Source organism: Castor canadensis, chromosome 19 (assembly GCF_047511655.1).
Source record: "Castor canadensis chromosome 19, mCasCan1.hap1v2, whole genome shotgun sequence".
Classification (NCBI taxonomy): Eukaryota; Metazoa; Chordata; class Mammalia; order Rodentia; family Castoridae; genus Castor; species Castor canadensis.
In genome coordinates, this window is record NC_133404.1 from 26,990,964 (window position 1) to 27,016,647 (window position 25,684).

The 25,684-nt window shown below is 47.8% G+C and overlaps 1 protein-coding gene across 1 annotated transcript in view; it reads right to left on the reverse strand.

The window, feature by feature from the left end:
• Positions 1 to 18,709: 18,709 nt before the first annotated feature.
• Positions 18,710 to 25,684, reverse strand: part of Klf13 (KLF transcription factor 13) — a 48,063-nt gene continuing 41,088 nt past the window's right edge. Inside the window, exon 2 of the mRNA XM_020182954.2 lies at positions 18,710 to 24,365. Coding sequence (XP_020038543.1) covers positions 24,076 to 24,365 — 290 coding nt within the window. The 3' untranslated portion in view covers positions 18,710 to 24,075. The remainder of the gene's footprint in view (positions 24,366 to 25,684) is intronic.

Genomic DNA, 25,684 nt, shown 5'->3' on the forward strand with positions numbered 1-25,684 from the left:
CTACAAAGAAGTAAAAACATGGCAGACAGTGAGAAAGAAGAGGATGGAAAGTAGATCCAAAGATAAACATATACACAAAACCAAGCACGATCATATACAAACTCAGATGTAGAACATGTGTGTAACAGTGGAACTGCTCTATGGAACTCGGGGAAAGAGGGAAAGGAAAAGAGAATGACAGAGCATCAGTGCTATCACATAACATAAGATGTGAAGGTGGCGGATATAAGGATGCATATTGAAAGCTGTCGAAAATCAGGGGTGGAAGGCAAACGGGTGAGAGAGAGTAAAGGAAGGGATTGAATGGATCAAAGTAGAGGGGCATATAAAGGAAATGCAAATCAAAACCACTCTGAGATTCCACGTCACCCCTGTTAGAATAGCTATCATCAAAAACACCACCAACAATGTTGGCGAGGATGTGGGGAAAAAGGAACCCTCGTACACTGCTGGTGGGAATGAATGCAAACTAGTGCAACCACTCTGGAAAAAATTATGGAGGCTTCTTAAAAATCTAAACATAGACCTGCCATATGATCCAGCAATCCCACTCCTGGGGATATATCCAAAGGAATACGACTCAGGTTACTCCAGAGGCACCTGCACACCCATGTTTATTGCAGCGCTATTCACAATAGCCAAGTTATGAAAACAGCCAAGATGCCCCACTACTGACAAATGGATTAAGAAAATGTGGTATCTATACACAATGAAATTTTACTCAGCCATGAAGAATGAAATGTTATCATTCGCAAGTAAATGGATGGAACTGGAGAACATCAAGGTTAACCAGGTTCAGAAGATCAAAAATTGTATGTTCTCCCTCATATGTGGAGTTTAGATCTAGGGCAAATACAGCAATGTTGTTGGACTTGGGTCACATGACAAGGAGAGAGCACATATAGGAGGTATGGGGATAGGTAGGAAACCCAAAACTTGAAAGTGTTTGATGTCCTCATTGCAGAGGAGCTAATACAGTAACCTTAAAACGACAGAGGTCAATATGGGAAGGTGACCGGGAAGTAGTGAAGAGGTCAGGTAGAGATGAATCAACTTGGGTTGTAACACATTTGTACATGGAAGCAATGCTAGGAATCTCTCTGTATAGCTGTCCTTATCTCAACTAGCAAAAAAAGCTTTGTCTTTCTTATTATTGCTTGTGTCTTCTCTTCAGCAAAGTTAGAGATAAGGGCAAAACAGGTTCTGCCTGGAAGCGAGGGGGTGGGGGGAGAGGGAGGGGGCATGGACGAGGCAGGAGAAAGGCCCAAACAATGTATGCACATGGGAATAAATGAATAAAAAAATTTAAAAAAACAAAAAACAAAAAAACAAAGTAAAGGGGCATACATCGAGACATCCCTTTGAACATCAATTTAAATATTAATAACGAAAGACAGGACTGTGAAATACAGAGTAGGTGGGGGGTACTAGTGGGAGGGGAAGGATGAAAGAAGTAGATTATGGTGGGTGGACTTCATATGCTTATATGAAACAGAACAAAGAAAATTCTTGCAATTGCTTTAACTGGGGTGGGGAGGGGGTTGAGTGGGAGAGACGATGGGGGCGACGCAAATAATGTACACTATAAGTCTAATCAGAATTGTCACTATGAATCCTCACTCCCATATAATTAATATACCCAAATAAAAAATTTACATATAAAAAAAGAAGAGACTGAGATGCAAGCAGCAGGGTGTCCTTCCCCTGGAAAGAAAATGTGGGAAGCAGCTGGCAGGCACAGGCGGGAGCTGGTCCTCCAGAAGGAGGGAACAGCCAAGGCCTTCTCTACACTGTACCCTCAGCCATTTGAGGGACAAACAGAAAGGCCTGGAGGTTGGATCCTGGTGAGGAAGGGGAGGCAGGGACAGATCCACCCCAGGGGCAGCAAGCCAGGGCATAGTGCAGGGTGCAGAACGGGTGGTGGGAATGGGTTGGTAGGAATAGGTAGGCTTAAAACACAGCCAGGATGTTGTGGACTATGACAGAGCAGCCCTGGCCAGCTAGCCTAGGCCTCCTTGTCCCCAAATCAGAGTGGTGAACAGAACTCCCTAAAGCTCACCCCAGCCCTTTATATCCCCCTCCCATTCAATGGCAGATTGGTGCTATCCTTAAAGGGTATGTTTTGTACACAAAAGGGAGAGATTATTTTATTTAACATTAAAGACTGCATGGATTAATATTAAATTCATTAAAGTTACAGACATAAAGGCATAGTTCTTCCTGAAGATTTATTTTCCTGACGCTCTTAAATTCAACTCACTAATGTTCTTATTTTATAAATTGTGATACTCATTTGCAGGGGAGGAGGGAGACACTTTTGATTTATGTATATAGTCCATTCACACATTTTGTTTATTAAACTACATTGTACATTTAATATTTTATTTGTTTTTTAAGTCTCTCGCTAGTCTTAATGACAAAAAAAAGAGAGAAGAAAACCCCTAAGTACTAGTTATAAATCTAACCCATTAAATATGTGACTCAAGTTCTCTAAGTGTCTTGATATTTTAGGCAAATTTAGGTTTCAAGTTAAAATTTTCAAATCTAAATTACTCAATTATAACTTTAAACTTCCATGACAAGACTAGTCATGACTAATGGGCTCAGTAGTCTTAAACATGACCAATGATGACAAGACCAAATGCACCTGTTTAGCAAATTCGAATTGTGGGGTTTATGCTCATTAATATTTAGATGAATGAATCTATACTTTTGTCATCTGGGATAATATCAAAGTTATCTTTCCAAGACACATCAGGGTAAATTCTTGGCTGGCAGAGTGTTTAATGTCTGCAGTGGCCCTGCCAGGCAAAGAGCCAGAGGCTGAACCTCTGTTACAGTCACTCTGTCAATTCCTTCCCCATGGCAGAAGAGGGAGCGCCCTCCCTTCCAATCTCTGAACACCAGCCATAAGTCATACAATTCCCATCTCTTTTTACTGAAGTTCAAAATCCCCACACTGGTGGCTCCATGCTTATTTGTATCCCAATGGTCCTTTATATTTTCTTTACTTTGGGGCTTTTTTCCCAGGTCTTCCTCTCTGCAAGTAAAGCCAACAGTGCATATAGGTCTTTGGATGACTCTCCCCAATCCAGTGACACCTGACTGCAGCTGCTTAGTAATGCTTGTCTCCAAGATCTAGTCATCTGTCCCTAATCCAGGCGAGGATTCTCCAAGTTACGCAGCAACATGGACAAGATGACAGGGTACCCCAGAGTCTCTGTAGGTCCTGAATATGAATCCATGTGTGGAGAAAGCCCCGTTTACCAGCCGTGGCGGCCTCCCATAGCCAGCCTTCCAGAAAAACCTTCCAGGCACCAACATGTTGTCAGAGGCTGGGAATGGAGTGCCCTTAGGTACCAGGCTCTCAAGAGTTCTGGGAAATAGTGAGGAGGTGATTGTCCATATAGAGGTGAAGAGGGTGTGGAAAGTGAATCCCTGGGTGCAGGACACAGTCTGCTGCACAGAAGAGCATCTACCACCCTCCTGGGCTAAAGAAGTCAACTGGCCATAAGAAGGAGACACCTGGGAGGGTTGGCTTCACCAAGGCAGAGGGTGGCAGGCCCAGCCCAATACACTTGCATCAAGGGATATGAGGGGACACCAGCCAAAGGGACTGGTCACTGTTGAGCCCCAAGACCCACTTCCTGGACCAGAATGCTGACTCGACAACCAGCCACGAGTAGCATGACTTGGGGGACTTTTGCCTTCAATTTTTTACAATTTCATCAAATTACTTTTGATTTGATGATACTCAGTGAAATTCAAAATCAAAATTATAAATGAAATATTAAGTCTCACCATCCAGGAAATAAGAATCAAAACCACAGTAAGCTATCACTCCTCACCCATTAGAGAAGCTATAATCAAAAATAAACAAACAAACAAAAAAACATGACCAAGTGTAGGGGAGAATGTGGAGCCTCACATAGTTTGTGGAATGCAGATAGAAAGGCTGGTTCTTCCTCAAATGGTTAAACCCAGAGTTATCACATGACCCAATGATTCCATTCTAGTATACACCCAGGAGAAATGAAGACATATCCACAGTGATATCACTCATAATAGCCAAAAAGGAGAAACAACTCAAACACCCATCAGTCATTCAAAGGGTTTTTAAAAAGGTCTATTCACACAGCAGGCTAAAACTCAACCATAAAAGGGGACAAAGTACTGGCATGCTACAACACGACGAGCCTTGAAACCATTATTCAGTGTGAAAGAAGCCAGACACAAAAGACCTCGTAGCATATGATTCTATTCATGTGAAATATTCAGAAGAGGCAGATCCCCAGAAATGAAAAGTAGATTAGTGACTGCTTAAGGTTGAGGGGAGTGGGAGAATAATGGGGTGACAGCTGAAATGTACAGGGCTTCTTTTTAAGAGAAGTCCTGATATTGACTGTGGTGATGGGTGTGCATGTCTGTGGGTATACTAAAATCCACTGAAGTCTACACACGAAATGGGTAGTTTGTATGGTATGATGTGTGGATTACATCTCAATAAAGCTATGGAGGGAAAAATGCACTTGGAAAATCTTGCTTCCATCCATCCCTTCTGCCTATACCCAGGGACTTTACAAAATAAGCAAAGGATGGATGATAGATAGATAGATAGATAGATAGATAGATAAGTAGAAAAATGGATAGAAAGATGGATGCATGGATGGATAGATGATAGATAGACAGGTAGAAAGATGGATGGATAGATGGATGGATGGATGGATGGATAGATAGATGATAGATAGATAGATAGATAGATAGATAGATAGATTGATTGATTGATTGACAGATGTGTAGTATTTTTAATATCCCCTACTATCCTACACAAGTAGTAAGGTCTTCTGGTACTATTTGGCGCCTTCATTTTTTCCTTTCTTTAACCTAACAATGTACACTAGTGTTTCTGTCTTTTTTGTTTTCCCCTTTCTTTTTCTCTTTTCACTTTTCTTTTATTTTTGGCAGTGCTGGGGATTGAACCCAGGACCCTGAGTATGCTCAGCACACATTCTACCACTGAGCTAGACCCCCTCAGTTTCCCTCCCCCCACTCTTTTTGATGAGTGCACAGTGCTTCACGGTGGGATTTTAGGCCTCACAAAACACAAAACTAGGAGCAAGCTTGCCTGTGCCTCAAGGTACATCCCCCAAGGGCAAACACCATGCAAGTTGGGTGCATGTTACCAAATTTCCCTCCACAGCCAGGGTGCTGTCCTCCAGCCCTGTAACTGGTCCTTGATTGTCCATGTACCAGGTCACTGTGGGAATTCAGTGAGTCCACAGGGCTGCTGCTTAGAGCAGTGTCTGGGGACAGTGTCACAGTGAGCATGATTTCAGTGGGGATGATTATCATCACCCTCACCTTTAAGGCTAAACCAGCCAGTCAAGACTGGGCTGAGAAAGCATGCCCACTGCTTCTCACAGCGCTTCCGCTGTGGTCTTAGAGGGCAGGAGCAGGTGCAAACCCAAAGCACAGAGGATTTGGCAGCTGGGGTAGGGGGTGGCCAGGAAAAGTGGACAAATGAGAGGATTGAGGGGCAGAGGGTACTGGTGGCTAAGGGGTGACATGGGAAGACATGGAGCGCGTTAGAGAGGTGTGCTCTTCAGAGGGATTCAGGAAAGGTCTCTCTGCTGAAGAACATTTGAACAGAGGCCTGCCTCTATATTGGCATCAGAAGGTGACAACCACAGCCCAAAGACCAGGGCCTCTTACTGCAGGCAGGAAGCAACAGGGAGGCTCCTGGGGTTCCAGCAGGGTGGGGCTGGCAGGAAGCCCCAGGGCGAGGCAGTTCTGGAAGAGAGACTAGGTAGGGCCTAGAGGCCTTTTGAGAGAAGAAGAGAGACCAGCTGTGAGTTCTCACTAGAAAAGGCCCCATCTTCTATCTGCCTCCATATATGAAAGGTAACCCCAGGGGGTGGAGCCAGGAATAAGTGGTGGATTCTGTCTTGGTCCAGGCAAGAGACACTGGGAGCGGGGCCCGGAGTAGTGGCCATGAGGTGGTGCAAAGTCCTCTGAATGACAGCAGCAACCAGGAGTTTATGAGCCTGTGCCCAGCTCCGAGGTTACCAACTCCAGGTCTACTGAAAGTGTCCTGTCTGCAGAGATAACGTTAGAGACCCTCCCCTGCCCTGCTGAAACCAGGGATGGAAGGAGTACTCCCAGGGGTCCTGAGGGGACCACTGCTGTGTGTGTGAGGAGGACTTAGAGACAGGACACCACAGGGGTGTTTTATCTCCTGTGGAGGTCAGTGGCCTGTGAAGGAGAGCAGAGCCTGTGGGCCTTAGATAATGTGGGTGGCAGAATTATAGGGAGTGGCCGGTTTCAAGACTCCAGGTCACCAGGGGTCTTCTTGACTCCGGCCCCACTATCAGGAGCACTGGCTCAGCCTAGCAGCCCAAACAGGAATCATGAGTCTTCCTGGTTTCCACAGAAAACCCCCTCTAGGCAAGCTAATTGTGAATTCCAGAAATTTACCAGAGCCTTGGGAAGCTCCAGAAGGCCCTGGTCTCTTTCCTCTCCCCAGTCCTTTCTTACCAATCCCTTTCTCTCTCTGTCCCTAGGAGCCTCTGAAGGCCTAGACAGGGCAGGACCCCACAGCACCATCCCACAGCCCACCAAAGATTCACACACACACACACACACAAGCCCTTGTGCACCCCTGCCTCACAGTCCCCTGAAGCCCCCCACATCTGTGTACACATCCTTACAGCTTCACAGCCCCTTATAGATGCCCACACACACACCTAAAGCCTTTCTTTACATCCCCCACAACCCCTTCGCAGACTCCACAGGTTCCCACAACTCCTCACCTCATGGGGAAGGTCTATGCAGTTGAGAGACACACTGCTTTTCCTGTATCAGCAGCCTAGTAAGTCAGAGGGGGCCATAGGCACTTCCTGGGGACAGAGATGCCAGGAAAGGCTAAATCTAGACATGATAAGAGGGCTGGGTTTTAGAAGGGTAAGAGAGATTTAAGCAAAGAGAGCTGTTTCAGCTCCAGGTCAGGCCAGGAGAAAAGAGGGAAAGTAAACAGAAGGCTAACCATAAAGGAAGAGATAAGAGATACGAAGGTCAACTTAGTAAATCCACTTTCCACTAAGGAATGCCAAGAAGAGAGAAGGTGGAAAAATAACATTAGAAGGAAACATTTCAGACCTAAAGAGGCAGTGTTTGATGGAGTGAGTGGCCCAGGGGATGCAGAAGGAACCATAATCTGCCCTTTGACAAAACCCTGTGAAAGGGCTGAGCAACGGTATAGAGAAAGGCTGGGGAGGTTTGAGAGAGAAAAAGCAGATTAAGACTCTTACCCAGGGTTTCCAGGTTCTTAGCTCTATCAGAGAAAGAATTCAGAGCTGGCTGCTGGTGGCTCATGCCTGTAATCCCAGGTACTTGGGAGGCTGAGATCAGGAGGATTGTGGTTTGAGGCCAGCCCAGGCAAATAGTTCATGAGACCCCCATCTCCAAAATAACCAGAGCAAAATGGACTGGAAATGTGGCTCAAGCAGTAGAGTGTCTGCATTGCAAGCACAAAGCCCTGAATTCAAACTCCAGTCCCATGGGGGAAAAAAAAAATCCAGTGACAAAGTAAGGAATTGGGAGGAAATTTTATTACAGGGTAAAAGTACACACTCGGGAGGGAGTGAGGGCTTCTCAAAAGAGAATCACATTTTCAGGAGTTTGAATAGAATCTTACAGGCAAACTTTAACAGAAGGCAGGGTTATTCATGAGTTCAAGGGGGAGGTGGAAAAGGAGGTGGGAAATTCCAGGAATGGGTCATGGGTTGGGATTTTCCAAGGATAGCGTTCATTCCCCTTTTGGGTTTTTTGGTTTTTTTTTAATGTATCCTGGTGTCAGATGCAAGATAGAGCAGGCAATTTTGCAAGGCTAATGGTATGGATTGGCCATGTTGGTCCCAGTTGATTTGGGGTGGTCTTGTTTTTTGTTGTTTGAGTGATCAGATGGTACAGCTCTGCTGTTGGGTCAGCCTGCCTCTGGCACAGAGTGTCTTTTTCTTTTTTTCTATCCCTATCTAGTCTACCTGAAGTTGACAGATTTCAAAGAGGGTAAAAGTAAAGTGTTCACTGCACAGGCTGAGAACCCCAGTGCATCAGACTTCCGTCTTGTAACAATGAATGTAGGGTAATGGAGGGTAATTTTCAACTCAGTTTTCTATACTGAGACATACTATCAATCAAGCATGGGGTAGATAAAGATATTTTCAGAGCCATTATGATGGCTCAAGCTTGTAATCCCAGCAATTTGGGAGGTAGAGATCGGAAGATCTCAGTTCAAAGCCAGCCAAGGCAAAAAAGTTCAAGAGACCCCATCACAACCAGTGGCTGGGCACAGTTGGCACACACCTGTCATCCCACCTATGCAGAAAAGCACAAATAGCATGTTCCAAGCCAGCTCAGGCATAAAGCAAGACCCTATAAAAAAATAACCAGTGTAAAAACCCTAGCAGAGTGGCTGAAGTGGTAGAGCACTTGCCTAGCAAGCACAAGGGCCTGAGTACCCATGGCACCACAAAAAAAAAAAGGTATTTTTAGACCTTCAGGACTTAAAAAAACAAAAAATGAGTAAAAACAAACCCTACTTCTCATATGTCATTTCTGGGATGATTACTTGAGGATGTATTCCAGCAAAGTGAAGGAGAAACTTAAGCAAGAGAAAAACATAGGTAACCCACCAGGAAGTGGTAAAGGGGGGAGGGGCTGGATTAGGGTAGGAGAGAGCAAGGGAGGGGGAATGGGGGCAAAATAGTAAAACTGAGGCAATACCTAGGATAACACAGTGTTATCCTAGGTAGACACTATACCATTTTGAGCCATGCTTCCAATCCTTTCCGTTCATTATTATTCTGCTAACCAAAAAGAGAGAATTATATAACAAAATTAAACTTTGACTATAAAGCAAACTAAAATGTGATACGACATTCACTACTGATGAGTGAAAAATAGATATGCCCCAGTTGCTCCTTTGTATCATTTTAGTTTTAATTTTTTAAGAGACAGGGTCTCACTATGCTACCAAGGCTGGCACAGAAGTTCTTGGCTCCAGTGACCCTCCTGGCTGAGCCTCCCAAGTAGCTGGCTGGGACTACAGGCATGAACCACCATAACTGGCTCCCATTTTGCTCTCGATGTTAGGAATGTCTTCCTCCAGTGGTCCAAGACAGAAGTGACTATATTAGGTTCACAAGAAAGAACTCTCCCCCTGACCTGGGCTTAGCTGTGCAGTTAGTAATAGATAACATGGTTGAACTAAGCCTCTGCTGAACGGCTGGAACCATCTTTAGAATAGACAAAGTCTACAAAAGCAAATGGCTGAAAGGGTTGGGAAGAGTGGATAGAAAGGGGAGTCAAGACAGAAAACAAAGGTGACGTATCAGACATAAGCAAGTGAGCAGGGAGGCATGGTGGAGCATGCCTGTAATCCCAGCACACAGGAGGCTGCCTTGAAACACTCCTGGTGAGCAGAGGACAGAGGACGTTGGAGGGACAAGAGAGCAGAGGGCAGTAATTGCTACACTCATCTTTCATATCAGGAAGCCAGTATATTTTATCAAACACCCATAAAATTCAAAACGGGAGCACTAACATTTTATTGAGACTTACAAGCATGACCAATGAAATACTTAAAAACAAATGATTAAAAAAAAAAAAAGATTCAACTCTGGGGAGGGGCAGAGGAACTGGTATGTTGGGGTGGTGTGAGAGGTGAAAAAGAAAAGAGAGATTTTATTATTCAATTTTTTTGGTGTTACTTGCATTTTGAAAGCCTTGTTCATATGTATTAGTTTGGTTAGAATTCTTAAATTTAAAAACTAGAACCAATGATCAAATTACTTTCAAAATCTTTAAAACACATGACTCAACACTTCATAAAATGAGTGTATTTTTCTGGTTTGACTTGTTGAAGCATTTTCACTGGCATTTTCTGTTTTACGACCATCACTGAGCAAAGAGTGAGCGTGAGCTTTTCACCTTACTGTACGCAGGAAGGAAAACAAACCGTTTCCAGTGCTTGAACAAGGGCCCAGTGCCAATGGGCAGAGGAAAAGCAATGCCCACCGCCATGATCAGGCGCCTGCAGATGCCCATACAGATGGCTCTGTGTGACCCCTTCCTGTCCTGGGCAGCGTCCTTCCCACCTCAGATCAATGAAACCTGCTTCTGTTTCAGAGGCTTCCCAGCAAGAAGCATGGCCCCTGCTTCTCTCTGGCTGGAACCAGAGCAGTTCTATTTTTATTTCACGTAGCTGGATGGCTTGTGTCCAAGCCAGCACTGTGATGCCAGTGCCAGACTCTTTGGCAGCTCTGCTGGGTGCAGGGAGCGACCTGGTCACAGCCTGGTCACAGTCGTCTGTGCACACTTCACAAGGATGGCCTGCAGGCAGCCTGGATGAACCCAAGTGACACGCAGACCCCCACCCCCCCATCCGTGGACCACGTAAAACTGTGAGACGTTTCACGCATAAAGCAAATACAGAGAAAGGGAAAACCAAACCCACTGCTTCCACCAGCCGGCTCTAATAAATCCTAACTAAAACATTAGTTAGGGTACAGACACTGTTGGGCCCTTCTGAGCCAGCCAGCTCATCCTGACTTTGGGATTAACCTTCCCCACATGGTTTCATATTCTTGGTCTATACAGTATTCTCATCAGCTCAGGCTGGGTGACATAAACCTTTATTGCTCACAGTTCCGGAGAAAGGGCAGTCCAAAGTCAAGGTATACAGATCTGTGTCTGGAAATGCCTGGTTTGCAGGAAGGGCCGTCTGTGGCCAGGAGAGAAACCAGTTCTCTCTTGTCTCCTCTTAGGAAGGCACAAACCCCATTTACAAGGATTGTGAAGCCATGAGATCTTTCCCCTGACCTAATTACCTGCCAAAGGCCCTGCCTCCCAATGCCACCCCGTAGGGGATTAGGTTGTCACATATGAATGGGTGGGGGAGGAACATTGGGTTCACAGCAGGTGAGGCTGTGCAAGGTGCATCCAACGTTGCTGGGTGTATGTCAGGCTCCTCTGCTAGTCTTGCTAGAGTTTTTCTTCAATGACTGTAAATGACACATTCAGCTCTGCACCGTGACTCTGTGCTGGTGGGTGGGTCACTGGGAGTGTGTCTGTCCTTGTGTGGACTGTGTTGGGGTATTTGTGGTGAGCCCCTCTTGCTCTCTCTAAAGACAAGGTCATGATGGCTGCTGGATGTCCCCTGGAGGTGAGGTGGGGCACTGCACCTGCCGGCCCCCTGCACACTTTGACTCAGAAAAGTGACATTGTGGGGTTTCCTGCCATAAGTTCTACCTCGGCAGTTTTTAAAATTCCAAAAACAAACAATAGCAAGCAAATAAATGTCCTCTGTGGCTTTGGCTACCTGAAGACAGCGAGTCCTGAAGACAGAGAGAATGCCCATTGTGTGCCATTTTCTGTGCCATGTGTACATATAAGCATAAATGTATAGCAATACAGAAAGATGACTAAGCGTGTGTGTGGACTGGATTTGAACACAGGACTCTTGCTTGCCAATCAAGTGCACTACTTCTTGAGACACGCCTTCACCCTTTTTGTCCTGGTTACTTTGGAGATGGAGTCTCACTTTTTGCCCAAGCCTTTTCTGGACCATGACCTCCTATTTTACACTTCCTTCTGTAGTTGGGATGACAAATTTATGCCACCACACTCAGCTTTTTTCCATTGAGATGAGGTATCAAGAACTTTTTTTGCCTGGGCTGACCTGGAACCACAATCCCCCAGATCTCAGCTTCCTGAGTAACTTGGAATTACAGGTGAACACCACTGTGCCCAGCTATTGGTTGAGATGGGGTCTCCTCTGTTTTCCCAAGCTGGCCTCAAACCTCGATCCTTCTGATGTAGGGAGAAAAATGTTATATGATGTGATCCTACTTTGCATATTGTTTTGAAACCTGCCCTTTTTCACTTAATAATTTATTGGATGTTACATAACTCATTGAACTAATCTTTCATCCCAAACATTTAGGCTATTTAAAATATCGTGGTATTTTCCCTTTCATTTATTATTTTATTACCATTATGATTATGATTATTATTGTTATTTTAACATTTGCTGCATTCACATGAATATATGTGAGGGGTGTGTGGTGTGTTTGACCTAGTCTCCCAACTACCTGTGGCCACTGCTGACACTGTGTGCCTTTCTGGGCCCTGTGTCCCCACTGCAGCCTCCTGGATTTGGGGTTTGTGTTTCTAATCCAGGTTCCATGATGTGAGAGCAGCTCTTCCCAGAGGTCTGGGTCCACATAGGAAGCTCACCAGATTGTGGCTGGGAGGGCACTGCTGAGTCCAGGAAGAAGGTCATCCTCCCTGCTGACTGTCAGCTCTACAGGCCACAATCAGATCTTGGAGAACTCTACAGAGGTGACTGTGGTGAGAAGAGCAGAGAGAGACAAGGGGCAGGGAGTAACTCTGTTCATCAGAGTAAGCATGAAATGGCCATTTTCCAATCAACAGCCCTGTGTCGGTGTCAATGGCTCCTTTCTGGGGATGTAAGGGGAGTCTGGTGATTATGCAGATCATTTTGATAACTGTTATGGATTCTCACCTGGTGCTCCTGGAGAATTCATAAGTAAGTCATGACCCAATTGTTGTGAGGTTGGAATGGAAGACATTAGGACCTGGATAGTGATGAAGAATGAGCCCTGGCATTACCAAAAAGACAAAACCAATAGTTTGGGTTTGCAGTGTCAGGTTAGCCCAGGGAAAAAGTTTGTGAGACCCCATCTCAACAGAAAAAAACTGTCGAGGTGTGGCCGTATGGTAGTGTGCCTGTCATCCCAGTTAGAGCTGGAAGCCTAAAATAAAAGGATCACAGTCTAGCCCAGCGTGGGCAAAAAGTGAGACCCTATCTCAAAAATAGCCAGAGCCAAAAGGGCTGGAAGTGTTTGTTGCTTGAGTGGTATAGTTACCTACCTTGCAAGTGCAAAGCCCTGAGTTCAAACCCCAGTGTAGTCCATAGGGGTGGGAGGGAAGGAGAGAGGAAGGTAGAGAGAGAGAGAGAGAGATTTAAAAAGGGAATCCTTTTTTCCCTCTGTGTAGTGGGGGTGTGAACGTAAATTAGCACAGCCATTATGAAAAGTGTTCAGCTTGCTCAAAAAACTAAAAATAGAGCTACATGATCTAGCAATTCCACCCCTGGGACTATATATCCAAAGGAAATGAGATCAGTACGTTTGAAGCACATCTGCACTACCTCCCGTGTTCATTACAGTTCTGTTCACCATAGTCACAAAATGGAAGCGACCTCAGTATCCATCACCGGGTGAATGGATAGGGAAAATGTGGCCACATACACAACTGAATACAATTCAGTCATAAAAAAATGAAATTCTGTCATTTGTGACAACATGGATGAAACAAGAAGACACAGGCACAGAAATACAAATACTACACGATCTCACTCAGATGTAGATTGTGAAAAAGCTGCTCTCATGGAAGTTGAGAGAAGAAGGGTGGTTACAAGAGGCTGGGAAGGGGAGGGGACAGGAGCGATTGGGAGGTGTTGGTCAATGGATAGAAAGTTACAAAGTGACAGTTTGATGTGTTGTCTTGTGTTGTGTTGTAGGGTAACTCTAGCTAATGATAATGGTATATATTTAATGTTTTTTTTTTTTTTCCAGTATGGAGGTTTGAACTTAGGGCCTACACCTTGAGCCATTCCACCAGCCCTTTTATGTAATGGGTTTTTTTGAGATAGGGTCTCTCAAACTATTTCCCTGGCCGGCTCTGAACCATGATCCTCCTGATCTCTGTCTCCTGAATAGCTAGGGTTACAGGCATGAGCCAACAATGTCAGGCTATATTTAATATTTTTTTTAAAGAGCTAGAAGGATATTGAATGCTCTCACCACAAAGAAATGATAAATATTTAAAGCAATGAATATGGTAATTGCCCTGATTGGATCATTACACAATGCATACATATATGAAAATAACATAGTGTACCCCATAAATATGTGCAATTACATGTCAAAAATTTCCTTCAAAAAAAGGCCTATAATCGGGATAAACAGACACACACTGAGCTCCCCGGGGCTTCCTACCTGTTTGCAAATGGGAGTGATGACTGTCATTTTGTGCCATCTGCCTCTGGATTCCAAGAGGTCTGAGTGGGTGGATGCAGCCACCAGACACATGGCAGCCCCAACTGGGCAGGGCTGAGCCCCACACTGCCCAGGACAGAGTCCCCTAGGAGTACTTGATCATCAATTTGCATGACACTAGACACACCAGACCAGACTGCTAGGCACAGAACTATAACCAGTTCTGGCCCCAGAAACAAGCATCCAGCAAAGAGATGAGTGTTCAGCTCCACGTCTGGCATATGCAGCTTTCTGGGAAATCCCTGTGGTGCCAGGGAATAGATAAGGTGCCCCAGATAGGTTAGAATAATCCTCTAGTTAACACAGAGCTTAAGATAGCAATGGCTAGTGGGCCAGTCAGACCAGGATCCCTCCCTGACTTTTGTCAACTGGTGACCTTGAGGAAGCCACTTGACCTCTCTGAGCCTCATCTCCTCTGTGCCCTTGAATTGGGACTTCTCATACCTTCCTCTGAGAGTGCTCAAAGGGCACGAGTCAGTGAACAAAGTGCCTTTTAGTACCTGGCCCAGGGTGGGCAGCTGTGTGAGAAAGGCTGGTAGAAAGGGACAAGACTGGACGGCTGTCACCCTGCAGGAGTACAGGGTAGGAGCAGCAGTGTGGGCCACTAGCCTCCATGCCCTAGGTTGGTCCAGCATGACTGCTTCCCTTTCCCAGAAGCGTGTGGGAATGGAGGCCAGAGGCTGGGATGGGGTGGCACTGAAGGTCTGGACACAGGCACAATTCTGGCTGACTTGGCTTCTGGCATCTAATGCTTCACTGTGAATTTCACAATGAGTTTATATAGGCCTGCTTCCCCGCAAGGAAGCTGAGGCTCAGAGGAAGTCTTTTCCCAGGGATGCACGGGCAGCCCGTTCAGAACTGAAAGCCCAGCTGGTTGTGTCCAGGACCAAGACCCAAGCCCTGTGCTCAGCACTGAGTGACCACTGCTATGATCAAAGCCATGCACACGGTGCAGCCACCGGTTTTCAAGGACCATCTGTTTTAACAGTGACTAATCTTTTCATTGATATGTCTACTTTTCAAAGCTGAGTTATTGAAGGAAAATACTATGAAGGACAGCACAGGAGGAAGAAATGCTGTCAGTGTAATTCAAAGTTGGGGCCTGTAGGATTCTTGTGTCCATGTGGGAGCTCACCTGACTGCTTCTCTAACTGCAGCCTGTCTGCCAGACTACTCCCATGACCCAGGAGGGTGCAGGACCTGCTGTCTGGATAGGTGGAGAGATATCCTGAATTATTGGGTGGGCCTGATGCAATCACAGGGTGCTTATCAGAAGGAGGTGGAGATCACAGAGAAGGAGGTTACCCTGATGCCTTTAAAGAGAGGAAGGGCTACAAGCCAAGGAATATAGGTAGCCTCTTGGACACTCCATGAGTCAGCCCACCTAACACCTTGATTTTTAGCCCTGTGAGACTCAATTTGGAATTATTAGTTGTGAGAGAGTAAATGTGTATTGTTTTAAGCCAGTTTGGGGAACTGTGTTACAGCAGTAACAGGAATTTAATTGGGACCCTGAATTTCAACACTATCCTCTGTCCACACCTGCTTGTCCCTGCCAGGACACCCTGCCTGGGTTACACTGCTTTCCACTTACAAGGTCGTAAGAGAGGTGCCAATAGTAAGAATTGTATCATGGCACATCTGAAATTTGACTGGGGGGATTGACTCATCTATGTCCCTAGAATAAATTATGTATGGCCTAACCTGTTATGCAAACCCTTCTGCAGTTGAGCCCACGCCCGTCTACACCCCCAAAAAACTGACCAGCTGAGAGATGGTTTCTGCAGGTCTGGATGATAATGCTTTTGTGAATAACCCTGGAAAACACTATGGCCCCTCCTTCGATGCTCACCAGACTCCATCCAGAACAGATTCTTTCCTGGCATTCCTGTAGCATCTGCTTGAATACCTCCAGCACAGGGGGCTCACTCTCTGCAGGCCAACCCTGAGGGCTGCTGCTGTGGTTTGGATGTGGTCTGTACGCTCTGCAACTCATTTCGGAGTTTAATCCTCATTGTGAGGTACTAAGAGGGTGGAAACTTAACCCAACTATGGTGGTTTAGAGGTGGGGCCTTTGGGAGGTGATTAGGATGAAGTCATCAGGGTAGAACCTCTGTGATCAAATCCTGGTGGCTTTATAAGTAGAGAAACCAAAGGACACACACACGCATGTGCACACACAGGCTCCCTCTTACCCTGTCATGCCCTGTGCTGCCATGGGGCTCTGCCCACACCACCACATGTGGCTGCATCTCCAGGACTCTGAGCTAGTTAACCTCTTTTGCTTATAATTGACCTATCCTGTGGTAATGTGTTACTGGCAACAGAAAAATGGGTTAGGACAGATGGCAAGTCCTTCCTTAGACAGACGTAGATGGTAAGCCTTGGCCAGAATTTGCCCCCTGGGATGACAGAAGTCTGTCATTCCCCTCACCAGATACTACTACTCTTTCTCCTGATCGGTACACAGCCAACCACAGCACTTCACCTAACTGCCACACACCTGATTTTGAAACCCAAATCCTGATAAAAATGCAGACAGGATCAGGGCTAGGAGGTCCTAAAGCTGACTGCTCAGGCCTGCCTCCAGGACACTGGGTCACCAGGACTTGGTAGATATAGACCACCCCCCCCATTCCTGAGCGCTTTATTACTTTGCCCATAGGACATTTGGGAGGTGTGTTGTGTGGGTGTCATGTGTCACAAACTAATGCATTTCAAGTATCAGCAAAACCTTGCACTTGCTTGTTGAAGGAAGTGTTTTCTTCCCCCTGCATCACTGGGGACCTCTCAAGACCTCAGAAGACCCCCAGTTCCTCAAATGGGGTCTCGTGAATGCTTGGCCCTGCAGTCCACTGGAAGGAACCCCAGCAAGAACTCAGCTTCCTTAAAATCTCAGCAATGACATCATGACTAATGGGCTGTCTTTCTTTCTCCCTTCTGTCAATATTTCTAAAGCATCTGGGAGCCTGTCACCACACCACTATTTATGGAAGCAGATCCATCCTGCAGTTGTTGCTAAAGCCATCCGGGGAAGTTCCTGAGCAATAAGGAAACATCTTAAGAGAAGGCAGAACAACGGCTGTCCTGGGAAAAAGACTCCAATGGAGAATGGGCTCCAAATGTCTCTGCACCAACAAGACTTATGTTTAAAAATGTGTGCTTGTGTTTATGGCTGTTGAGCGTGCTTGGGTGCACTCACTTCACACCCCTCCTCTTAATCTCAGATGTGGAAAACAAATGTCTATCAAGAAGTGCCTGCTGGTGTCTGTGTAGCTTCAGGAAAACCCATCTTTGATCAACTGCAATGTCTTCGTTTTCAATTTAAACTTACTAATAGTTTAAATTTCCAGAGCTGGGAGCCGGTGGCTCACACCTGTAATCCTAGCTACTCAGGAGGCAGAGATCAGGTGGATCGCAGTTAAAGTCAGCCTGGGCAAATAGTTTGAGAGACCCTATCTCAAAAAACCCTTCACAAAAATAGGGCAGGTGTAGTGGCTCAAGGTGAAAGCCCTGAGTTCAAACCCCAGTATCACAAAAACAAAACAAAACAAAACCCTTAGTAGTGTTAATCTACCCTGTAAACAACAGGTGTTGTGTGTGACAGTATAATGTGGTACAGTCCTGGGTCTGCTCTTGCTGAGGGTAGAGAATATGGACCACACTTGTACTTTTCTCCCACAGGATATGGCCAAAGGGCCAGAACTGGTCACCCACCTGTCCCTGCTACCTGTGGGCTTTCCATCCCCTGCCTCTGGGGGGCAGCCAGGGGTAGTCAGTGGCCTCTGCATCAGTATACACCTTCTGGTTTCCCAGAGCCCCAGACCTGTCCCTGTGGCTTTGGAGTCAGAGCCATGATTAACTTCAGGGACATAGGCTAGAAATGGGAATTTTCTGGACTCTGGACAGAGGGTTAAGGGGAACAGGCATCTGGGATTGAGACATGGCTGCTGCCTAGCAAAAGAAAGGCAGGTGTTTATGGGGGATGTTTAAATTCAAGTGTCCCCCAAGGGTCCACATGGTAAAAACTTGCTCCTCAGGTGGCACTATTGGGAGGTGGTAGAGCCTTTAGGAGGTGTGGCTTAGTGGGAAGTCCTGAGGCCAATAGCAGTGTCTTTCAAGGGCACAGTGGGAACCAGGCCCTTTCTCCCCTCTAGTTTCATTTCATATTGGTGCTTTGCTGATGATGTGCTGCCTCACCACAGGCCTAAAAGGAGTGGGGCCAACCAACCTTGGACTGGAGCCTATGACACCATGAGCTGAACAAACCTTTGCTCTAAGTTGATTGCCTCAGGTACTTGTTACAGTGACAGCTGACTAACAAAAGGCACTTTAGGGGAAGCACTTATGCCTTTGTCTTCTGTGCTCTGGGATGGAAGGAGGGATAGGAGTGTGATAAATGGAAGCCATCCCCATAGGCAGGAGAAGAGAGCCAGAAGGGAACCCGCTGTCCACAGAGCTCTTCTGCAAAGTGAGTTTATGCCCTCAGCCAATGATGACTGCTCCCTTCCCCTCCCAGAGGCTCTGCAGAACATGCCCTTCAAAGGAACCGGCACTGGCACATAAAATAATGAATCATAAATTTTATTTCAAAATGTAAACGTCACTAAACATGCATACATGTTAAAACAATAAAAATTACAATTTCATTATTTTTTTTTCTTTTTGCATAGGACATCATTACAATATAGAATCTATGCCTTACAAAATACATACAAAGTTTTATTCGAGCAAGCCAAGGCTAGATTGGGAACTGTACAACTGTAATACTTCACTGTAGTGATCCAGGAAAGATGAAAATGTGGCCTTCGGAAGCATGGTGGGGAGCTGGTTTAAAAAAAAACAAAAAACAACTTCCTACAGAAAAGGAAAACCGTGAATGCAATGGAAATGGTCTTGGATCCTTGGATTCTGCCTTGGGGTTTTGGCAAACAATTCCAGGGAGGCTCCACAATGGTTTTGGATGGGAAAGGGTCGTCTGGGCAGACCCAACACAATCACACAAGCATTTCCTGGTCACCAAAGAGCTGCAGGGTGCCTGACCCAGCCATGCATAGTTGTTCAACAGAGAACCTCGCGTTGACATTAATGGGGTCCCCTGTACTGGGCATCCCAGGCCTTTCCAGGGTGAGGCTGAGGAACGAAGGCTCGCACACCCAGAGGCTGGCCCCAACTCAGTGTAACAGACACTGGGGCATCTGAGCCCCAGCTGGAAAGGGGTCCTGGGCTGAGTGGGAGGGACAACCTGGCACAAGGTGCCTCCTCACAGCATTCATCTCACATGCTTGGCTCTCAAGTGAGCGTGCATGGCAGCCTGTCACCAGGTCCTCTAGGCAGACATGGGGGAGAACAGGATGCCTGGGCCCAGGGAGAAAGCTGGGACAGCATGCTCCCCCCCCAGGACTTCCTGTCCCCGCCCCACCTCCCACTCTGGAATGTACAAGGCAGGGCAAGGGAGGCTTCTCTCCCATCTTGGTTTAAAATAAAGAGTAGTAGTTTTTAAAGCTGTATGAGAAGGGAGAGGCTGAGCAGGGCCAGGCAGCTTCAGGTCAAGTCCGGCCTTCTTCCCTCATGGACACAGGGGCCCCCACCTCCTGTCCAGTTCCACGCTTTGGGCTGAGGAGGGCGAGGCCAGCCTGCAGGAGGAAAGGTCTCCCGCAACGGTGTCCAGGCATGTATCAGTAGTAAGCTGGATTATGTATCCAAGTTCAGGTACAAAACTCTGTGGAATGTGTCCAGGACAAACCTTCGCAGCCTCCAAATCAGGAAAATTAGTCATAGGACCCAGCTCTTCCTGGGGCCATCCTCATTTCAAACCCCATATCTCATATCTGGATTTTAGCTTTGAGAAATATGGTCACCAGGAATCCCATATGCAGACTTTAGATAGTAAAAGATATGGGTGACCTACAAAGCACTTCTTACTGATCATCATGTGGACAACACATCAAACTGTCCAGCACTGACATTGACCGAATGACCTTCTTAAAATGGGTGTTAAAAAAAAAAAAATCAGTGACACCTGCCAAAAGTCAACATAATCATGTAGCCTTGTAAACAAACCACAACCAGGAGCCAAGAAATGAGGCTACGCTATTGCTCAGATCCTGTCTTCCTGCTGGATGGCAGCTCTGCTCAGTGGAAATCCTGGATGAAATCCCTAGGACATACCATGACCCTGTGCAGCCCACCTTAGCACCTGCTCTGGCAAGAAAGAGGCGGGGGGGTCTTCTGGATACACTGGGCTGGGAGACGGGAGTCCTGAACAGAGACCCCAGTTCCGCTGCCCTTCACTTAGGACCACAGAAGGCCAGCGGGCCTCTGCAACCATCTTGACCCTTCGCTGGTTTGAGCTGTTGCCCACCGCACAGCAAGGGCTGTGGTCACCAGGGTGCAGGTGTTTGCACCTGGAGGCTGCACCATGGTGAATCCTGCACCTGCCCCAACGACACTGGCCTCAGAATAAAATCGAGGATGGGGTGAGATGGAAGTGCACCTCAAGTTCCATGGATGGGGGGTACAACAGGATGCAGGTAGGGCTCCTCCAGGACCACATGACCACGAAAGGCATGACTGCCTGCCACTACATAGCACCCATCAGGAGAGGACCCCAGGGCCCTTTGTGGAAAGGGCTGTGTCTGTCTGCTTTTCTGTATGGCTGTAGGATTCAGTAGACATTTGGGGAGGAGAAAGACATTCCCCTAATATGGCTGACACAAAGAGGGGCTTTCTTGTTCTGGCCATGAGTTAACATTCAGCCCCCTGATGGCTGAGTCCAGAGTCACTTTTAGACCTTTTATTTGAAGGGGGCTCTCCCTTCACTGGATACCCTTCGTTTTGAGATCTCTGCCTCTGCGGCTAGCTAGAACTGAAGTCAGCCCCCAAATACAGATTTGACTTTTCACTATTATTTCTAGGACCCTGTGGGCTCCTCAGTTGTACTGAACCAGCAAGTATGGCCATAAGCCACACAACAAAAGGCCCTGAAATCGACCTGGGCTGGGAAGACATTCTGCACCTAGAAGGCATCCCTTGCTTCATGAGACAGAAACCTGATAAGAACCCACTGGAACTGAGCCTGAGATTCATGGATTTCCCCCCACCCTTTAATGAGATGAATGTAAACCCCAGATGATTCGGGAAGGTCTGGCCAAGGGTGCCCAGGTCCCATTTCCCAGGCCAGGCCCCTGGCTGAAGAACTGCACCCTGCCATTAAAGGAGAACCGCTTTGGGAGTGAAGACACACTCATTTGCCAAAAATAGCCAACGCCTGCATATTTCTGTTTTAAGGCAATGTTACCCTTCCATCTCTCAGACGGAACAGCCCTGGGTCATTTAGAAGAAAAATTAAATTAAGTGCTCTCTTTGGAAACAGCCTACACCCAGCCCACATTCCCTCCCCCACCCCCCCAACCCCACTCCAAAACAAACCAGCTCTTTCTTTTATTCCAAGATGACTGGGTTTAAGAGTCCTTCTTTTCCTTTCCTATGTGCAGATAGATGTGGAGTTAGAAGACCTCCTTCTGTGACACTATGGGCAAATCACGAGGGGATGCCTGGCTCTCCCCGAGAGCGTATTTTGCTGGCCTCCGGGGATGCCCGAGCCCTCTCTGCCCTCAGAACCATGGATGTGGTGCACCAAAGGACTTTGGAATAAAATTCCTGAACCTGGAATGTGAATTCCTGAGACATGAAATGTGTTCAGAGTGTGGCTTTCTCTGCCTCACACAGAAACAACTTTGGGAGAGACCTCACTTTGGAACTGGGCATGAAGATTGCCACCCCCACAAGCACCCAGGGCGCTCTTCGGTCCCTACCACATATTTCACTCTATCCCCCAGACCAAATACAAGCAGGGCTGTCACAGGTCCACAGACAGTGCAGCCGCCAACTCTGCATCCAACCAGGGTGGGGCTACCCCCATCCCTCCCCCATGGCAGGAGCTACACCATGGCCAACTCAGCATCTACTGTGCCACGCAGAAGCAGTTACATGCCATTAGCTTCTCACAGCCAACACAGGTAGTTACAAAGGGGCATCCCAGCGTGTCAGAGATGGCACAATGTCACCTGCACACTCATCAACTCTGGAGCCATATGACACAGCAGACAGAGGCTGCAGGCCTGGTCTCAGGTTTCTCTGTGCTGTACCCTGAACCATGTGAGGGCTGTGATAAAAACAGAACGGTCACAACCAAGGCACTCTGGGCCCAGAAAGCCTATCTAAGGCCATCTGAGTCCCAAGGGCGTCCCTCTACATCAACATGGGGAACAGTCTCTCTGCAAGATACCCAAAATCCACCCCAAACCCATCTGCCCAATACACACACACACACACACACACACACACACACACACACACACACACACCCTACACACATATACTCTTGTCCTGGGGCCTGCTATTCATAGGCCCCAGCTCTTGGGAGGAAGGGGAGGCAGTGCCTGGGCCTCACAGGGCTGGGTGGACACTGCAAAGGTCTGCAAAGTTGCTTCTGGAGCATGGCCGAACTGGGCTGGCCCATGGCCGGAAGCCCAATCCAGCCCAGGTCCAGGGTCTAGGAGAAATCACCCCAAGTCTCTGCTTCTGCTTTCCTACCCGCAGACTGGTGATGGGGTGCTGCAGCCAGGATGTGGCCTGGAGCCTCCCAGGCATGGTGCGCAGAGCAAGGAGGAACAGGGAGGAGTGGTCCGGTGACAGTGAGAAGCTGGAGGTTTGCTAGGTCTGTGCCAGGGGACACGAAAGTCTGGGAAAAGCGTTTCCCACAATTTTCCGTCTGGTGCTCCCTGGGGAGGAAACAGAATGTACACTCTGACAGCATTTCCCGTAACAGCTGCTGCGCCACTCCTTAAAAGTTTCAAGTCACAATGTTCTGGTCTCTTGCCACCAACTGGTTGGTCTTTGTGAAGTGTGCGAGTGCTGCCACACACACAGCCACTCACACGGCCGGGGGCAGGAGGCAGCAGGATGGCCCTGTCCACTGCCTCAAACAAAGGTGCCTCCATGGCAGCCCAGTGTGGAGAGCTTGGGCAGTGCATGCAGTGACAGCACTTGCTGAAATCATTTTGGAACAGATTTCTCAGGCTCTCGTTTCCAGTCGGAGAACATGGTATAAGAGTGAAGGGTCCCGTGGGATCCCAGGCAGGCAGGACCTAGGCCATCTCCTTGGAGGTCAGACATGCAATAGCCACCCACTCGGGGCTTTCAGCTCTGCTTCAAGTTCTCCAAGGGCGCCAGCTGAGGAGGGCAGACCCCTCTCTTCACAGATCCTGTGGCCAGGCATGGTTTAAGGCATCCCTCTGAGGAGGCATGTCCCTCACACCCTTCTGCTGAGTCAGGCCTGGGGGGCAGAGGACAGAGATCGGGAGGGCAGGTAGGAAGAGGGGGATACAGGCCTCATCACTTTTAGGGATCTGCCCCAGAGGCACAAATGTCAGTGACCATGTCTGCTCCCAGCTGGGGGATAGACTGACCCTCAGGAAGAACGCTGAGTTCTGGCCTGGCCTGGTTGGCCTGCCCTGTCCCCACTGTGTTCTCGGACCCACTAAAACACTCCAGAGTGCAATCTACGTACAGACTAAGGCGGTAGAAAGGGGTGCCCTCACTGACCTCGTGGAACGTGTCCATCCCTGAGAACGGGGGTTCAACACCGCTGAATCTCAACTTCGTGGATATTTCTATTGTGCAATTTGTGGATGGTGTTTGTGGGTTTTTTTTGAAATTTTTGTTTTTTGTTTTTTTACAAACTGACTTTGACACCTGAGGTGAAGAAAAGTGTTTTTTTTCGTGGACTTTTAAAGTTCTCGCTCTGCGTTCTTACTACAAAAGGGAGGGGCAGAGCCTCTGCTCATGGCTGTCGTCGCTGGGGTGGGGGCCTGGCCTGGCCTGGCGCGGGGCTGGCCGAGGGGCGGGGCTGTGCTGCGGGTCTGGGGGCTCAGGGCGAGCTGGCCGGACTGATGGGGGGACTGCTGGCGTCGGAGCGGCTGTAGTCGCTGAGCGAGCCGGTGCGCGAGCCCCCGCCGCGCCGCTGCAGCATGCCCGGGTGGAAGTTGGCGTGGCGGCGCGCGTGCTTGGTCAGGTGGTCGCTGCGCATGAAGCGCTTCTCGCAGATCGGGCAGCTGAACTTCTTCTCGCCCGTGTGCGTGCGGTAGTGCCGCGCCAGCTCATCGGAGCGCGCGAACTTCTTGCTGCAGTCCTGCCAGCTGCAAGCGAACGGCCTCTCACCTGGAAACAACAGGGGCAGTGTGTCAGTTTCAGCACCACCCGGGCCTCCCCCATGGCGAGGCACACCTGATCACCAAACCCTGCTCCTCCCCTTCAGCCACCGGATCTCTCAACCCCTACCCCGTGCCCTATATCGCCACCATCCTCTGTGACAAGTCCCTGTGTGCAATGGTGAGGGTGAGAAGCAGATGACAGGTCCAAGGATGAAACAGCAGCATATCAGGCACCATGGGGTGGGTAGGGGGCAGGGTACACAGTACACAGTAAAGCATGCCATCCATCACACTGGGGCAGAGCCAGTTGTCTCCAGCCCCTGAAAGGTGGGACACAGACTTGTGCCTCTAGGTCACATGCCAGCACAAGTCCAGCTGCCCCATGGAGCCCCGCCACTTGTCAATCCTGACTGCTACATGAGAGGGTCAGACTGGGCATTTCCAAGGTCCCGAGACTGGACAACCCACCTGCCAGTCACTGCTTTGACAACAAAGGCCAGAAGCCTCTCAAGCATGGTGACACACAAAGGTGGTGGCTCAGAACACCCCATAAGGGGCCTATTCAGGTGAGAAGGAGGCAGAACACAATGGGGTTAGGAGGTAGTGGAGGCTGGCTACATCAGGACCCCACCTCCTCCTCCAGTCCTCTGCTCAGATCAAGGGACAGGCCCAGCATTGACCTAGGCAAACTCTGAACCCACTCCCCCCCACACACCACACACACAAATATGTAATATCACTTGCTCAAGGACAACCAGAAGGGGGCTCTGACACCCCGGAAAGCAGTCTTTCTGGCACTGGGGTACCTATACAGCCACCCTTCCTACCTTATCTCTCTACTTCCTTCTCTTACACAGGCCCTGGAAGCAAATGCCAGTCCTTGAGGCTGGCCCACTGATGCTCAGCAGAGGAAATCCACACCACCCACTCACCTTAAATACAAACAGATACTCAAGATGGCCAGACAGCCAAGGAAAATCAGCAATATGAAAGGGAAAGACCAAAAGCAACAAAACCAGCATTTCCAGAGGAAAAAGAGCAAAGCCAGGAAACAGAAGAGAATGCTAACCTAAAAATTGTAATTAGTATTCTGGAGGAATCTGAGACATAATTTGATGCGTACAACAAACAGGATACCATAAAAAGGAAGTTCAGAGAACAAAAAATAGCATTTAGAAATTGAAAATATTGTTGCCCATAAAAAGTTCCATAAAAAAAAGCTGGAAATATACTCAGGGAACCGTCCCAGAAAATAGAACCAAAAATCCAGTTCTCTGTACTCTGCCTCCCAGTACTGCTGAAATCAAAGGCCAAGGGCCGAGGCTG